Source organism: Scyliorhinus torazame, chromosome 3, assembly GCF_047496885.1.
Source record: "Scyliorhinus torazame isolate Kashiwa2021f chromosome 3, sScyTor2.1, whole genome shotgun sequence".
NCBI classification, from domain to species: Eukaryota; Metazoa; Chordata; class Chondrichthyes; order Carcharhiniformes; family Scyliorhinidae; genus Scyliorhinus; species Scyliorhinus torazame.
The window spans coordinates 125789472-125807981 of NC_092709.1; the positions used below are offsets into that span (position 1 = coordinate 125789472).

Consider the following 18510-nt stretch of genomic DNA (forward strand, 5'->3'; position numbering starts at 1 on the left):
CAAAGAGAAACCTGGAACTACAACTGTTCAGTGAGGACAGACAGAGCTGAGAAGGATTTTTATTTATATAAATTTAGAGTACCCAATTAATTTTTTCCAATTAAGGGGTAATTTAACATGTCCAATTCACCTACCTTGCACATCTTTGTGTTGTGGGGCGAAACCCACACAAACACAGTGTTGCCCTTTTATCCTTTATGTGAACCACAAGCTGTTTCTTATATTGACCAAATGACCACACAACCAGTATGTTAGCTCAAAAACACAGTTTATTAATTTCACAAGACTTGTATCTCTGTGTAATGATATACGTGGCTCCGTACTAAACTACACCTAACAACTAAGATGACCTTTATTTAACTTCGAGTGACTGGCACGGTGCCTTTATCCGGGTCCACTCGGTCGGTTGGAAGTTGTTGGATTCGTCTCAGCTGGGCCGCGGGTCCTTGAACTTGGTTGTTCTGCGACAGTTGGTCGCGCATAGGCTGGTCCTAAAACAGACCGATCTTTAGTGCGCAGGGATTTTTATCCTTCGTCTCTTTCGCGCCCTTTTGGGCGGTCCTTACTCCAGGTCCAATGGATCGATTGGGTTTCGATCACCCTCATCGATTGTAGCCAATTAGGGGGGGGGGATACCTCGATGGCTGGGCAGGTCCTAGCTATCATCGTCCCAGGCACGTAGGCCTTTCCAAATAAGGGGGATGCTATCGTTGATAGTCCTTAATGCAAATGCAATTGTCTTGGGGAAAATGGTAATTGATTCTCAATGGATACAAGTTTCAGCTAAGTCTGGTTTCTTTGCACAATACAAAGAGGTTGTGTTCCTGTCTGTGTCCCAAATTGACCACAATTCCCATGGTCCTTTGCAGGTTGCCATTTTACATGGCTACATTCCGTCCTCTTGATCCTGAACGCAAAGCATGGTGGATCACAGTCTTGATCCCGTAGTCTACCTTATCAAGCCGGCCACTGGTCAGTGAGTTCAGGTCCTACTCTGTTCTAGACTTCATTTTGCAATTTTACCTAATACCTTATCACATACATTCATTAAAACAATTCACTACAACTGGCTATTTTATATCCAAATAAAATTCATACAAATTAATTAAAATTTAAATTCATGCTAAACGGTTGGTTGCTAACTAAACTTTCTAAACTACACTCATGCTGCTGTTTTTACATAAAGAACTTATCTACAACACAAAATCTACAAAACTTAAACAGCAGCACCACGTTCTTTCTTCTTATCACATTTCATCAGTACAGAGGCACAAAGGGTCCATTTAGCAGCGGTTATCACAGTTTTTTTTGTAAGTTGTACATTCTTAGTAGAGCTCTATTGGATTCCAAAGAGGGGGGTTCGAACAATGTAGATAGGGGGCCGGGTGTCTTTTGCCTTCCATTTACGGAGTTTGAATGTGAGGACTGCACTATAGGTTACTGCAATCAGGAGAGGGTCTCTATTATGAGTGGGTTCCATTTTGCAATGCCTTCCCACCAGGTGGGGGTTTCGGTCTCTATCTCTAACAGTTGTTGTGTGGTATCCTGACTGGAGGTGGTCTGTGGGATGGTGTCGCTCAGGGCTGGCTTAGGTCCTACTCTAATTGCCAAATTACCTTTAGTGGGTGTCCCGGGGCAATTTTGTCCGATTCTTATTGTGTTCCCTGCAATTTTATTTAAACATCCAATTTCAGGGCACCCTTCATTAGTAAGTTCCCACCAATCTTCTGTTCCGGTTATGGTAATGTAACATTCTGATGTGGGCCCGTTGGGCTTTCTGTAAATTGCCCGTTAGTTATTGCACCCGAATATGACGCTTGTGTTCTTACTCACCCATAGGGTGCCACTCTCACATTCCCCTGCATCTGGGGGACGGTACCACAGACCGCCGGGCTGTGGAAAGTCTTGGATATCTTGTGCTCGGAGTTCGGTAAGTGAGGCAATTATCCATACGAAGATCATGGGTGCTGGGTTCATCCTGCGGTGTCTGGTTTCTGTGTAATCCTAGGGAATCAAGCATAGTATCATGTCAGTATCATTGGTTAATATCTGTGTGTGTTAGTCTCTCTCTCTTAGTTCCAATTTCCCTTTATGATTGTCACCATGTGTGACTCCCCCATTTTGTTTTAAAAGAAAATTTGGAGAGGTGTCTCAATTCCAGTATTCAAGTGTCTCACAGCTTGTGTGGGCGATGCGAGGAGTGGGAGGATGCTTTCTTTGACCATTCTCCATCTTTACTAGCAGCCATGGGAGGTTGAGGCTTTGCTTAACAAGCCGAATTTCAGGGCGGCCAGTTTTATAGAGTTTCGTTCCAGGGGCTCAGAGGTAGCAGCAGTGATCAGCAACCATTGTGTTTTAAGGATAAATAGCATTTGGAAGTGACACGAAGGGGTCTGAAAGAATAGTGGAAGAAACAAGGGTTTAGATTTGGAGTGGAAAGGAAGATTCAAGACCTGCCCAAAGCAGCAAAGAGTGTAGTAAACCATTCCAGGGAGCATGATGAGAAACGTGGGGTGCGTGTGGGCCGCTGCGGGAGAAGAATGGGTGGGATCCCCGGGTAGGGCGGGGATTAGTGCCGTGACTCCACTTCCCGAGCGTGATTGACTGGATAATTTTGGAGCCCTCAGGTAGGGCGGGGATCAGTGCAGTGACACCCTACCTGGGTGACCAGGATGAACAGGAAGAATTTGTAGTCGTATTGTAGTGCATTCAACTGCCATTGGTCAGTAGACAGTTCAATCAGAATAGTAGTTATGACTGTATAACCGAGTGTCAGGCCGACAGATTAAAACCATGTTTTGGAGAGAAGAGGAGGTTAAAACAAGAAGACAGGCAGGCTCCATCAGAAATCTGGACACCTTAATTCTTAGGTAGTGTCCGTTTCTCATCATCTGGACACCTCAAATATTTACGTGCATCAGTTCCGTTAAATCATTTCCTTGAAGGGGCTCATCGCTTAAATCATCACCTTCTCCTGTTTGCCAGACTCATGTCTGCAGATTCCGGGTGGCAGCCGCGTAGGCCTGTGGGTGGTCCAATTCGTCATGTCTTACCAACCTGTAGGAATTGGCACGGTGCCAAAAAGGAGTATCGGGGTTGTCGTGTGACGGAGGGTAGTTGGGAACTGGCGTACTGGAAGTGGAAGCAATGCTGCTGGGAGTGGGCTTAGGAAAAGTCGTTGGGCGGGGATGGTTGTACAAGGGGTCGGAAAAATCAAAGGTGTCGTTCCAGGGGCTAGGGTGGCTGATGGTGGGGAGGTTGCTAGGGATGGTAGTTAAATCTGGGAGGCTCTCATCAGAGTCAGGTTCGAGGTTGAAACCTGTGATTATGGGCAGAGTTGAGGGGAGAGTGTCATCCGGAGGGGGGGAGGGTTGGAATGTGCGTCAGGTTGAGTCGTCAGGGGGCAGTGCGTTATCCTCTCCCATTACCAAGGCTAAGTGGTGGGCGTGGCTACATTGTGATCCGTAGAGTTTGAGTTGGTTGATGTGGAACCAACCAGTCTTACCGTTGGGGTACTATCTTGTACACAGAGGGGCTTACTTTGTCAGAGATGGTGTAGGAGCCTTCGAATTTAGGGGCTAGGAAGGAACTGGGGTTGTACGACAAGATCATAACTTGCTGGCCGACTGTATACTCTATAGAGTGAGTCTTTTTGACAAAGCTGGCTTTACTCTGCTTTTTCCTACCGCCTAGTCGGGCAGCAGCAGCCAGTTGTGCCACTTTCATGTTTTCTGTGACCTGTTGGACTGCTTTTTCGTGGGTGAGAGCGGTTTCTGCGGGATTTGCCAAATCGAGCCCAATAAATATTCAATGCCTTTCATGGGTCTCCCTGTCATAAGGGTGTGGGGGGTGAAACCGGTGGAACTAGAAACTGTGTTCCTGATAATCATGAGAGCAAAGGGTAGTACTGTGTCCCAAGTGGAATTGTTCTGTTGTACCGTTTTCCTAATGGTTGTTTTTAAAGTGCGGTTCATGCGCTCTACTATGCCACTGGACTGGGGGTGGTAAGCCATGAGGAATTTCTGCTTTATACCCAAAATGATCATAACGTTTTTGCATTACTTTGCCGGTGAAGTGGGAACCTTGATCTGACTCAATGCTGCATGGAAGACCCCAGCGCGTAAATATCTGATGGGTCAAAATTTAAGCGGTGGCCTTTGCTGTGTTTGAACGTGTGGGGAATGGCAAACGTGTTTAAACTGGCAATCCCGATCAAGGGGAATGGACCAAAAACCATTGCTGATATCCAGCACGGTGAAATACTTTGCTTGCACTCCCTGCTTAAGCATAGTTGTGGGACTCGTGGAAACGGTGAGGGCTGTCAAAGGGGTAACTTTGTTTAGTTCGCGGTAGTCAATGGTGAGGCGCGATGAACCGTCTGGTTTATTTACAGGCCAAATCGGGGCATTATTAGTGGGAGCTACGGGTCGAATCACTCCTTGTTTTAACAGATTGTTAGTTACCTTTAAAGTTTCGCCCTCAGCCTGCTGTGGAAATCCATACTGTTTCTGTGATTTGGGGTCGGGACCTGAGATCATAATTGTACCTGGAACGTTCCCGCAGTCGTGCTTGGGTTGGGCAAACGCACCTTTGTGTGTGGCTAATACCCGCCTAATGGTGTCGCCTGTGCTAATTGCCAAAGGGTTAAACCAATTGTCCCCGACTGAGCAAATCCTGTTTTCGTAATCTCCTACTGAGAGCGTGGCGGGTGCTCGCGCTGTCTTGGACATTCTCCAGACACACCTTTTTACAGGGTCGAAGGAGAGGTTATGGGAGTTCATAAAGTCTACGCTTTGGATGTGTTCTGCAGTCGGGGGTAGGTCTACTAGAATCACTTGGTGGGTAGTGGCTATGTTTCCTATTTGGACGGTTGTAGGGGCTGTGATGTATCCCTCTTGCATGTGGCCTGTGAATCCACTGAGTGTGATGGTATCTGTGGTGGACCAGGGTGTTTTTCGGAATAGGTTTGCGGAGTTTAGTGTGGTTCGGGATCCTCTTGTGTGGCAAAGAAAATCAATTGCTTGTCCCCGGACTGTGCCTGTGACTACCGGTCTTCCGACGTTATCCCAGCGCGTGACACAGACCCATGTTGGAGACTCTGGACACCGTCAATCTAGGGAGTTATAAGCGTGGTTATCTTATCAGGCGTTTACGTTATGCATGGGGCGATCGTTGCCTTCTAGATGTCGCGGCTGGCGATCGTGGTCTGGCCTATTGTTTCTGGGCGGGGGATTGGGTTGTTGGGGTCGTCGGTGGTGTGGGGGATTTTGTCTGCAATCGCGGGCGAAATGTCCTACTTGTCCACAATTGTAATGTGAACCTCGTGGTGCGTGGGCTGGGGCTTAAGCTCTGGGGTACTGTTCTTGGGGGTAATGTTCCTCTCTTCTGCCCTCATTTATCCATGCGGGTTTCTGGCTACTTCTGACTGGGTACATTGTGGCTTCTAATCCATTCTGGTCCATCTGATCCTGAAGTGACTGTTCCTATGCCCTGGATAGGCGTCTAAGTACCCAAATCGCATTATGTGTGGTATCTGCCAGGTCATAATTTGCTCAAGCCCTTTTACCTGCTTCCATGGCATGTGAAATTAATGTGCGGGACCATTTAGTGGTTTCTTCCTCATCTAGGTGAGCGCGGTCTAAGTTTCCATATACGGCCTTGAAATGTATCCAGAGGGCGACCGACAAAGGCGATCGGATGTTCCCCTTTCTTTTGCCTGCATTTGTTCAAACTCTCTACCGGATCCCCTTTGTTGTATCTGATAGCATCTAATATTGTGGCCTTCATTTCCTCTAGGGTTCCTCCTCCTACGTTTTGGGGTTCTGGCAAAGCCAATCGTACCGACTGGCTGAGACTCATTACAATCAATTTTACTTCCTCCCTCTCATCTAATCCGTACATGACCTTTTGCTGGCGCACCTCCTCGAAGAAGCTATGTGGGTCTGCGGTGGGCTGAAATAGAGTAATTTCACCGCATGCGTCCCTTAACTGGGTTACCGAAAGTGGGGTGGTGTAGGTGATATCTGGACCTGCTTGGTCTCTAATCCTTCTCTCTGTGGTTATCGGATTTGTGGGAGCTGTGGGGTTGGTGCAACCTGTGCAGCTGGTGCCTTTCTTTTTGGGATGCGTGGTGGCTGCTTTTGATTTTCCGTTCCATTAACCTACATTTGTGCACTTTCACTTAACTCTTCCCAATCTGCCATCTCTTCCTCATCTGTCTTATCTGTCCCGAAGGTATACATAAAACCATTCTGAACTGAAAGTAACGACTAGAGCTTACCTATCTTCCGCTGGCATTTAACATGGTCAACGGTGCTCTGCCTTTGTTCTTTAGTGGACTGGTGGAACGCTCTTAAAGCTGCCTGTAAATTGGCGCATTTCTTTGTTAATTGGGTGACCTGGTGTTCAGTCTCCTCTCTTATCAAGAGTACGCGCTGTGTGTCTTGATAGGCCTTGTCGTACAGGGTTTGGAATCTGCTAAGGTGTTCTATGCAAGACTGGTGGGCGCGTTTAACATCGGTGATTTCCCTGTCTTTGGCGGCTAACCTCTCCCGGAGTTCCTCAATAATGTTCTCACTTTCTTTACTGTTTCCCTCATTCTCTTCCTCCTTCTCTACTAGTCTGCGGAGCGTCTCGACGACCTCCTCGGTGCCTCGCAACTGTGCCAAGCAGCACACTATTGCCATTGGCTTCCTGAACTTAACTGCATTTTTCTTATGTACCTTACATAAATCCTCCCACCAAGTTTGTCCTATCTTTCCTGAACCTGACTCGGTATTTGCACAAAAATCCGACCAAAGGGCCCATCCTTTCCCCTTTAAATACTTTCTCTACACATCCGCCCATATGGGGCACTGCTCTGATTTGTCGACTACTGCGACCTCGGGTTGCTGCTGTGGATTTATCATCTTCTCTATCATCTGCGCTGCCATCTCTTCTCTACTTCAAATTTGGAACAGGGGGGAATAAGGAGTCGATCGAACAACGGGTATGGCTTACGGCTATATTCCGGTTCACAATCCCTCTAGATTTGCATGCAAGTCTGATGAGTTTACCTTACCCTTCCCTGTTAGTTACGCATGTGGTTAGTGCACACTTCCGAAATTCGGTTATTTGGTCGATATGAAACTTACTCTTGTGGTTCGTTCTCTTTCCCCAATTTAATTCAAAGTTGTGGGATCCCTCGGAGTAACAGAGTCACTTCTAATCGGGGTCCCACCAGGGTCGCCAATAAATGTTGCCCTTTTACCCTTTATGTGAACCACAAGCTGTTTCTTATATTGACCAAATGACCATACAACCAATATGTTAGCTCAAAAACACAGTTTATTAATAACACAAGACTTGTATCTCTATGCAATAATACACTTGGCTCCGTACTAAACTACACCTAACAATTTAGATGACCTTTACTTAACTTCGAGTGACCGGCACTGTGCGAGATAAGGCCTTTATCAAGGTCCACGTGGTCGGTTGGAAGTTGTTGGGTTCGTCTCAGCTGGGCTCGTCCTTCAGGATTGTCGTGGGTCCTTGAACTTGGTTGCTCCGCTACAGTTGGTCGCGGACAGGCCGGTCCCAAGAGACCGATCTCTAGTGTGCTGGGCGTTTTATCCTTCGTCTGTTTCGCGCCCTTTTGGGTCGTCCCTACTCCAGGCCCAATGGATCGATAGTGTTTCGATCGCCCTCATCGATCTTAGCCAATTAGAGGGCGGATACCTCGATGGCTGGGCGGGTCCTAGCTATCATTGTCCCAGGCACATAGGCCTTTCCAAATAAGGGGGGGTGGCGCCGGTTAGTCTGCTATCGTTGATGGTCCTTAATGCGAATGCTATTGTCTTGGGGAAAATGGTAATTGATTCTCAATGGATGCAAGTTTCAGCCAAGTCTGGTTTCTTTGCACAATACACAGAGGCTGTGTACCTGTCTGTGTCCCAAATTGACCACAATTCCCATGGTCCTTTGCAGGTGGCCATTTTACATGGCTACAACAGGGAGAATGTGCAAACTCCTCACAGCCAATGACCCAGAGCTGGGATCGAACCTGGGACCTCAGCGCTATGAGACTGCAGTGCTAACCACTGTGCCACCGTGCTGTCCAGCTGAGAAGGATTTGGCTAGTGAAAAACCAGCAGTAGTTCTAAGGTTTGTGATGTCTTACTACAATTTGTGAGATATTTATTTAAATAGTTGTGGAGCAATTGGTGACAGGGGGCGTCATTCTCCGACCCCCCGCCGGGTCGGAGAATGGCCGTTGGCCGCCGTGAATCCCGCCCCCGCCCCCGCCGAAGTCTCCGCTCCCGGAGATTGGGCGGGGGCGGGAATCCAGCCGCGCCGGTTGGCGGGACCCCCCGCTGGATTCTCCGGCCCGGATGGGCCGAAGTCCCGCCCAGGAATTGCCTGTCCCGCCGACGTAAATCAAAGCTGGTATTTACCGGCGGGACCAGGCAGCGTGGGCGGGCTCCGGGGTCCTGGGGGGGGGCGCGGGGCGATCTGACCCCGGGGGGTGCCCCCACGGTGGCCTGGCCCGCGATCGGGGCCCACCGATCCGCGGGCGGGCCTGTGCCGTGGGGGCACTCTTTCCCTTCCGCCTCCGCTACGGCCTCCACCATGGCGGAGGCGGAAGAGACTCTCCCCACTGCGCATGCGCGGGAAACTTTCAGCGGCCGCTGACGCTCCCGCGCATGCGCGGGGAAACTGACAGCGGCCGCTGACGCTCCCGCGCATGCGCCGCATTTCCGCGCCAGCTGGCGGGGCAACAAACGCCATTTCCGCCAGCTGGCGGGGCGGAAATCCCTCCGGCGTCGGCCTAGCCCCTCAATGTTGGGGCTAGGCCGCCAAAGATGCGGAGACTTCCGCACCTTTTTGCCGGCGCGATGCCCGTCTGATTTGCGCCAGCTTTGGCGCCAGTCGGCGGGCATCCCGCCGTTGGGGGAGAATTTCGCCCAGGATCTCAGAGTTTGTGTAAAAAGTCTCAAAACAAAGGAATCCTGAAAGGAAAGTTGGACAACCTGAAGGTGGATCCTTGATTAAACAGTGGAGAGGAAGCTTTGTTTGAAAGGTTAGTTGGAAAACCTGGAGGCAAATGCTTGATAAAAACAGCTGATGTAAGCATTCATTGAAGGAAGATTTTAAAGCCTGTCTTTTTGAGAGTGGTGTTTGGGAATACTCATGTGACAATCATATGGGGGGAATTGGAGGAGAAATCCATGGAAGATGAGTGACATCTGCCATTTGGTTTCAGAGTGGAGTGCTATCGTTGAAATCTGGGTACATTTCTGAAAATAAGTTGGAGTGAAGGAGCATTGTATCATAGTCAAATTTTTCATGTTTAATAAAGTATTTTGTTGTTACAAGCTAATTGACATTCATGTGACTCGGTTCCTCCACATTTTCTTAAAAACGTAAAACATTATAGTCTTTTGAGCCGGGATTCAAATAAGGGACCTTCCCGTCCAGTACAAAGACAAACAAAGAAAAGCACAGCACAGGAACAGGTCCTTCGACCCTCTAAGCCGGCGCCGACCAAGTAGTCACACCAACTGGGATCATAACAAATCTCAGGAAGAGATTGATGGAATTTCATGGGTACGTAATAAGAAATGTGATTCAGAAAGTCTGATGCTGATGGGAAAGATCGATGGTAAACGAGATTGAAGTAGCTAAATAGCGGTCTTTTGAAAGAGCCTCACCAACTGGATGAATGTCCCACCAAGGAAGATGATTCACACCTTTCGGACAAGATTAACATGGAGGTCCATGGTCGCCAATTCTCTATATTACAATGACCCTTACAATAACATCACAGGCCCTACCCTCACAATGACCCCACCATTGGCTCCAGCCTTAAAATGACCATACCATTGGCCCCACCCTTACAATGACTCAACTCTGGCCTTACAATGAGTCATCACTGACCCCACCCTCGTAAAAACCCCACCACTGGCCCTGTCCTTACAATGACCCATCACTGTCCCCACTCTCGTAAAGACCCCACCACAGGCCCCACCCTCAGAATGACTCCATCACACTGGCCCCGCCCCGCCAGTTCCCTCCCGTTGCGTTGGTCGCTTGGCCGGAAGTGACGCAGAAGTTGAGCGCGAAGGTGAAAGGTGAGATCCGGTGGCGGTGGAAAGCGAGCGAAGGGGCGGCCGAGGATGAACAGCCGTTTACAGGAGATCAGAGAGCGGCAGAAACTGCGCCGGCAGCTGTTAGCCCAGCAGGTGAGAGGGCGGTAGCGGCGGGTGTGCCATTCACATTCTCTCCCCCGTCACTGAGCAGCCGCAGGAGGCCGGTCCTGGGACTGGTTGTCTCCTGCTGGAGGGCAATAACGAACCCAGTGTCTGCCTCTGATCTGTGGTATTTGTCGGGCCTCTGGTTTTACCAGCCGCTCCTGCTGTGTAGTGACATGTTCAGGGCAGTGAATTCATGCATTTTGAATGGTTTGTGAACCAGTTTCTAGTTGAAATGCAACAACTTTAAATTTCCCCTCATCAGGCTGCAAGACTGCCCATGTCACAGAATCCCCACCGTGCAGAAGGAGGACATTTGGCCCATCGTGTCTGCACCAACCCTGCGAAAGACCACCCTACCTAAGCCCAATCCCCCGCTTTATTCCTCCAATCCTACCCCGGAGCATGCAGAGAAAACCCATACAGGTACGGGGAGAATGTGCAAACTTCACACAGACAGAGGCTGGAATTGAACCCGGGTCCCTGGTGCTGTGAGGCAGCAATGCTAGCAACCATGCCGCCCATCATTTGTGCCGTTACACAAAGCTTCCAACTGTGGTTTTGAAAGCTCAGCCAGCCTCTGCTCATCATGTTAACAGAGCACATAATATTAATTCTATGTATAATATTAAAACAAGGTTCAGCCATTGCTGTCCACCAATTGCCTAAAATCTGTTTCGGCAGCACAGAGAAATGCATGGACCACAGACAGATCTGACTGTTGAGCAGGTCTAAAGCAATCTTACACTGTACTCTAATTGTTAAAACTTTTCTTGACCGTTTAGTAACCAAAGAAATTTATGCAAAGGAAGAACAATGAAGGATCTATCTTATTTGTTATGTTTCAGTTTATGTCACCTGAGTTTTGCCCTTGGGGCTATTGGAAAGGTTTGTTGCATGTTTTCAAACAACAACAGCATTTGTTTGGTAGACTAATATTCCACTGCCTCTATGAGTCATGTTATTTTTTCACATAGTGTTAGATTGTCAGAAATATTAAATATTGGGGCATGGGAAGAGGACCATTGTATTCAACACTTGCCACATGTTCTCTTCTCCAGCCATTTACTCCATCCCAGCTTGCAAATGTATGAGGCTGAACGGGACTGCTAAATTAATGACTGAGCTTTGAACCCCACATCCTCTTCATCACCTACTTCCACCTCCGTAATATTGCTGATCCCTGCTCATGTCAGGGTGCAATTCAACCCCTATCCATGCTCATGTTATTTTTCTTTGTATATGTTCATGGGAAGTGGGCACCATTGGCTGGGGAGCATTTAATGCACATCATTGTCCATGAGAAGGTGGTGCTATAGAATCTCTACAGTGCAGAACGAGGTTATTCGGCCCATCGAGTCTGTACTGCCCCTTGGAAACAGTACTCTACCTAGACCCAAGCCCCAACACTGTTCCCGTAACCCCCACCTAACCTTTTGGACACTAAGGGTCAATTTAGCATGGCCAATCCACCTAACCTGCATATCTTTCGACTGTGGGAAGAAACCGGAGCACCCAGAGCAAACGCACGCGGACACTGGGAGAAAGTGCAAACTCCACACAGACAGTCACCCGAGGCCGGAATTGAACCCGGGTCCCTGTCGCTGTGAGGCAGCAGTGCTAACCACTGTGCCACTGCGTGTTGTGCTTCGTTCTTGGACCGCTGCAGTCTATGTAGTATAGGTACACCCACAGCGCTATTGTTTCTTTGATTTTGACCCAATGACAATGAAAGAATGGCAATATAGGCACTAGTCAGGGTGGTGTGTGATTGAGGGGAACTTGTAGTTTGTTGTGTTCCCATGCATCTAGGTGTCAGATGTTGCATGCTTGGAAGGTGCTGTCGTAGGAGTCTTGGTGCGTTGCTACTGTGGTTCATGTAGATGGTACTCACTGCTGCTACAATGTGCCAATAGCGGTGGCTGTGAATGACGAGGGTGCCAATCAAGCGGGCTGCTTTAGCTTGGATGGTGTCCAGCTTGAGTGTTATTGGAGCTACATTAATTCAAGCAAGTAGAGAATATTCCATCACACTCCTGACTTGTGCCGTGTAAATGGTGAATAGGCTTTTGGGGGTCAGGAGATGAGTTGCTCGCCGCAGGTTTCCCAGCCTCTGACCTGCTCTTGTAGCCATAGTATTTGTGGCTGGTCCAGTTCAGTTTTTGGTCAACACAACTCCCTGGATGTTGATTATGGGGGCTTCAGCAATGGCATTGTCATTGAATGTCTAGAGGCGATGGTTGAATTATCTCTTATTAGAGATAGTCACTGCTTGGCACTTGTGTGGTGAGAATGTTACTTTCCACTTATCAACCCAAGCCTGAATGTTGTCCATGGACATGGGCTTCTTCAGTATCTAGGAGTCACAAATGATGCTGAACATTGTCCAATCATCAGTGAACGTCCCAACTTCTGACGTTATGGTGGGGGGATGGTCATTGATGAAGAAGCTGAAGATGGTTGGGCCAAGGACACTACCCTGAGGAACGCCAGTAGTGATGCCCTGAGATATAGAATCATCATAGAATTTACAGTGCAGAAGGACGGCATTCGGCTCATCGAGTCTGCACCGGATGGAAAGGGCACCCTACCCAAGCCCACACATCCACCCTATCCCCATAACCCAATAACACCACCCAACCTTTTTTTTGGACACCTAAGGGTAATTTAGCAAGGCCAGTCCACCTAACCTGCACATCTTTGGACTGTGGGAGGAAACCGGAGCACCCGGAGGAAACCCATGCACACACTGGGAGAACGTGCAGATTCCGCACAGACGGTGACCCAAGCCGAGAATCGAACCTGGGACCCTGGAGCTGTGAAGCAACCGTGCTAACCACTATGCTACCATGCTGCCCTGAAATGATGGACCTCCAACAACCACAAGGATCTTCCTTTGTCCCAGGTATGACTCCAACCAGTTGAGAGATTTCCCCCTGATTCCCATTGACTCCAGTTTTGCTAGGACTTCTTGTTGCCAAGGTAGGTCAAATGCTACCTTGATGTCAAGTACAGCTTGAGTTTAGCTCTTTTGTCATGTTTGGACCAAGACTGCAATGAGGTTAGCAGCTGGGTAGCACTGGCAGAACCCAACTGAAATTCAGGTAATTGTTGAGTAAGTGCCACTTGATAGCACTGACAACATCACTTTGCTGATGATTGAGAGACTACTGATGGGGCGGTAATTGGCTGGGTTGAATTTGTCCTGCTTTTTGTGGGCAGGACATACCTGGGCAATTTTCTGCATTGCTGGGTGGATGCCAGATAGATGCCAGTGCTGTATCTGTACTGAAACATCTTGGCTTGGGGAATGGCTAGTTCTGGAGCACAAGTCTTCAGTACTGGCTGGAATGTTGTCAGACACTGTAGCCTTTGTGGTATCTATTGCCTTCAGTTATTTCTTGATATCAAGTGGAGTGAATCGTATTGGCTGAAGACAGGCATTGATGATGCAGGGACTTTTGAGGAGGCCAATATGGATCAATCACTTGGCACTTCTGGCTGAAGGTGGCTGCAAATGCTTTGGCCTTGTCTTTTGCACTTGTGCTTGGTTCCCCCATCATTGAGAATGGGGATATTTGTGGAGCCTCGTCCTCCTGTTAACTGTTTAAATATCCACACAATTCATGACTGGATGCAGCAGGAATGCAGAGCTTAGATCTGCTTCATTGATTGTGGAATTGCTTAGCACTGTTATTTGAATGTTGCTTCCGCTGTTTGGCACACAAATAGTCATGAGTTTTAGCTTCACCAGGTTGACACCTCATTTTTAGGTATGCCTGGTACTGCTCCTAGTATGCCCTTCTGCATTCTTCATTTAACCAGGCTTGGTGGTAACTAAAGTGTGGAGGATATGCTGGACCATAAGGTTGTATACAATTCTGCTGCTGCTGATGGCGCACAGCCATCATGGGCCTCATGGTTGCCCAGTTTTGAGTTGGCAGATCTATTTGAAGTCTATCCCATTTACCACCGTGACGGTGCCACCCAACTCAATGGAAGGTGACCTCAATGTGCCAATGTGACTTTGTCACCACAAGGTCTGCTGTTATGGACTGATACATCTGCAACAGGTCAATTGGTGAAGGTGAGTTCAAGTAGGTTCTTGCCTTATTGGTTCCCTCACCACCTGACACAGACTCAGTCTAGCAGCTATGTCCTTTAGGACTTAGCCAGCTCGATCTGTGGCGGCACTACCAAACCACCCTTGAATTAATATTAATGGATTACTTGCTCTGCACTGTTTTACGCCAAAGATTTCATGCTCTCGGTCAGTGTTTGGTTGTGCCTTTCCTGAACCAGGCTATACACATTATGCTCAGAGCTTACTTCTCCATCTGATTGCTCTTGTTACCTGGTTCAACATGCAGGGTAACAATGTTATCTGCACAAAAGTGGGCTATGGTAGTTGAGGTTCAAATAAAGCAGAGACCTGCCTTGGTTCAGTTTGCATGTCCGGTGTGAACCGCTGTAGTTTATGTTAACAATTGAGTAAGCAGGGACTTCCGGTGACGACGGACGAGAGGCAGCTGCACACTGGAGGGCTCCCGCTCGGGAATAGAAATTTGGGGGTTTTAACGCCCGGTCCCAGGGGCAACGGAGGCTGAAAAAGCTGTAAGAAGGCACAGGGAGGAGAAATGTCCAAGCTTGGGGGAAAAATGGCCGTGAGAAAGGGGGTTAATGAAAGTCCACTGGTGAGTGGAAAAGTCAGTGCAGGAACTGTAAGGAAAGCGGAGGCTGGAGCACCAGGGGAGGCTGCATCGCTCACAGCAGAAGAAATGCCAAAGTGATGGTTGTGGAACTTGGAAAAACAGTTCAGAAAGCACATGGAAGCGATGAAGAAGGAGATGGGGGTGGTATTGAAAGTGCTGGTAGAGGAGGCGATTGCCCCGGTGAGGGCGGCGGTAGGTATCAAGCGCAGCGGCGGAGTTGCGGGAGCAAGGTGAGACACTGAAGGAAGTGGAAGAGGTATTATCGCAGCACAGTGATCAACTCACCTCGATGGGGAAGGAGTTGCGGAAGGTGACAGAGACCAACAAGGGTCTGCGAGCCAAAATGGAAGACCTGGAAAACCGATCCAGGCGGCAGAATCTGACCATCGTGGGTTTGCCCGAAGGGGTGGAAGGCCCAAGGCCGATGGAGTATTTTGCCACGATGTTGGCAGATATATTGGGGGAGGGGGACGATCCCTCTTGATACGAACTGGATCGGGCTCATCGGTCGTGGAGGCCTATACCAAAGGCGAGTGAGCCACCAAGAGTAGTAACTGTGTTTCCATAGGTACAGCCTGAAGGAGAAGGTCCTGTGCTGGGCAAAGCAGAAGCGGGTGGTGCAGTGGGCTGGAGCTGGTATACGCATATACCAGGACTACGGTGGAGCTGGCGAGGAGGCGGGTTGCCTTCAGCTGGGTGAAGAAGGTACTGTACATCAGCAAGGTGCAGTGCGGCATCTTATATCCAGCTAAGTTGAGGGTGACCTACAAATCCAAGGACTTTTATTTTGGGACGGCGGAAGCGGCGGAGGTGTTTGCGAAGGCCGAAGGACTCTGGCATAATTGAGAAATAGGACTGAGAGCGGGTCGTGTACCGATGTAGCCTCATGTAACTTTACTTTTTCACCGTGTTGGTGTATGTGCTAAATGAGTCGACGCTGTATATTTGGACAAGGGAAGAGTTGGGACTTTCATTTGCAATGATGGTTCTTTTGAGGCTTGGGTGTGTATGCTGGGGTTGTGTGCTAAAGGGGATTTCTTGGTTTTCCTGGGACCGGGCAAGGGGGAAGGAGACACGGGCGGGGCCTCCAAGCTGGCCGGTTTAAACTGGCCAGTGAACGGGAGTGAGGTGGGGGGAGGGGCTGCAGCCATCGGAGCCTGGTAGAACAGGTTTCGGTGAGGCTAGCCGGGGTGAAAAGTTGGGGGAAAGAACCGAGGTTGGGGGGAGGAGTTTACAAGAGGAAGTGAAGGGGAGGAGTCTGGGAGGGGGGTCTACAATTCATGGGTGCCATTCACGGTACTCTTTCAGGGATTGGATGGCATTGAATATTAGGGGGGTGTTGGGGGGTGGACTATATATGTCAACGGTGACCAGGGGCGATTCCTGATTCTTTTTTCGTCCTTGGGAGGTTTAGTTTTATTTCATGCTTATATTGTTAGGGGGGGGGGGGAGGATGGGATTGTTGTTGGTAGGGGATTGACATTGTATTCGTTACGGTTTGTTGAAAATGTGAAAATGGAGAATAAAAATATTTGTTAAAAAAATCAATTGAGTAAGCAATGGCCACGATAAATAGAATTTGTCTCGCTCCACAGATGCTGCCAAACCTGCTAAATATTTCCAGAATTTTCTGTTCTCATTTCATAGTCCGCAGTATTTGGCTTTTATTTTAATGCTGGGAGAGTGCTGTGCTTTGAGGTTTTTTTTTGGGAGGAGATGTTAGATCAAGGCGCTCCCATTCCCCCCTCGGATCCCATGGCACTATTTTGAAGAAGAACAAAATATTTATTCCCAGTGTCCAGGCCAATATTAACCCCTCATTCCCTCATTATCTGGTCATTATCGCATTGCTGCTTGAAGGAGTTTGCTGTGCAGAAATTGGCTGTCATATTGCCTACATTACAACTGTGATGACAATTCATTGACCATAAATAACAGCAATTTGGTCATGAATTACTACATAAATGAAAGTCTTTATTTTTCATTTAAATCAGCTGATCATACTGTTCTAAAGTATAGTTTATTAAAAACTAAATTTGAGTACCCAATTTCACACCCCCCCCCCCCCCCCCCCCCCTATCAAGGGACAATTTAGCGTGGTAAATCCACCTACCCTGCACATTTTTAGTTTGTAGGGGTGAGACCCAGGCAGACACGGGAAAATGTGCGAACTCCACACGGACAGTGACATGTCTCGGGTCCTCGGCAGCGTGAGGCAGTAGTGCTAACCACTGTGCCATCATGCCGCCCTTAAAAGTACAGTTCCTATCTTGATTGGATAAAGTATAACTAACAGTTGAGTAGTTTTGAGTAAATTCAATAAATTATTAGATACTTGGATACCTCGGGAATCGAGGGATTTGAGATTGTTGCAGGAAGTTGGTATTGACATTGACGATCTGCCATGATCTTATTGATTGGAAAAACAAACTCAGGACTGCATGATCTGCTCACCACTCACTCTCCCTTTTATTCTGTGGACTAAGTTCGCACAAACTCTGCAGGGCAGATTTAAACTTTAATCTCTTGTTTATGGGCGAGTGACACTTGTGTACTCACAGGAGAAATTGCCTTGAATGATCAGTGGAGCAGTCTGCGCAGTACCCTCTGGGTATGAGGAATAGTAGCCAGTCTTTCATCGTATTGTGGAAAAATGTATTTTAGCACTAGTTTGAGGTGGTTAACTGTGAGAGACCCTAGCAAAGCGTATACATGTTTAAGGAATCTTGCATTTAATTGATATTGAATGCTGATTCCACAATTAGTTATTACAGCCCAAACGGAGGCTATTCAATCCATTGGGTACATGCTGGCTCTCTAAAGCAATCGGCCAGTCCCATTCCTGTGTTGGATCCACTTAGTTCTGCAAGTTGTATTTCCCTCATGTACGAATTTCTATGATTTGGTACTTTGGGATACCAGGTACAAATTGATTAATTGGGCGGCACAGTGGTTAGCGCTGCTGCCTCACAGCTCCAGGGTCCCGGGTTCAATTCCAGCCACGTGGGTGAGTGTGTGTGGGGTGTGATGTGTGGGGTGTGATGTGTGGGGTGTGATGTGTGGGGTGTGATGTGTGGGGTGTGATGTGTGGGGTGTGATGTGTGGGGTGTGATGTGTGGGGTGTGGGGTGTGGTGGGTGGGGTGTGGTGGGTGGGGTGTGGTGGGTGGGTGCGGTGGGTGTGCGGGCCACTGACCTCCAGGTGGAATACTATCCAGTACTCGCAGCAAGTGCTCCTTAAACAACCCCCACATTACTGTTGTGCATTTCCCCAAGAACAACTGTTCCCACTTTATGATCCTCAGCTCCTGCCTAAAAGCAGTATAATTTCTCCTCCCCCAATTAAATTCCTTCCCATACTGTCTGTTCCTATCCCTCTCCATGACTATGGTAAAGGTCAAGGAGTTGTGGTCACTGTCACCAAAATGCTCTCCCACCGAGAAATCTGACACCTGGCCTGGTTCGTTGCAAGCCCCAAATCCAATATAGTCTCCCCTCTAGTCGGCCTATCTACATCTTGAGTCAGGAATCCTTCCTGGACACACCTGACAAAATCTGCTCCTCCAACCCA

At 48.4% G+C, this 18510-nt stretch overlaps 1 protein-coding gene across 2 annotated transcripts in view; it reads left to right on the plus strand.

Moving 5' to 3' along the window:
• The first annotated feature begins 10062 nt into the window (after positions 1–10062).
• mettl14 (methyltransferase 14, N6-adenosine-methyltransferase non-catalytic subunit) overlaps positions 10063–18510 on the plus strand; it is a 117043-nt gene continuing 108595 nt past the window's right edge. For both annotated transcript variants that reach the window (XM_072496179.1, XM_072496180.1), the window contains exon 1: positions 10063–10220. In XM_072496179.1, the coding sequence (XP_072352280.1) occupies positions 10155–10220 (66 nt within the window). In that variant the 5' untranslated portion in view covers positions 10063–10154. The remainder of the gene's footprint in view (positions 10221–18510) is intronic.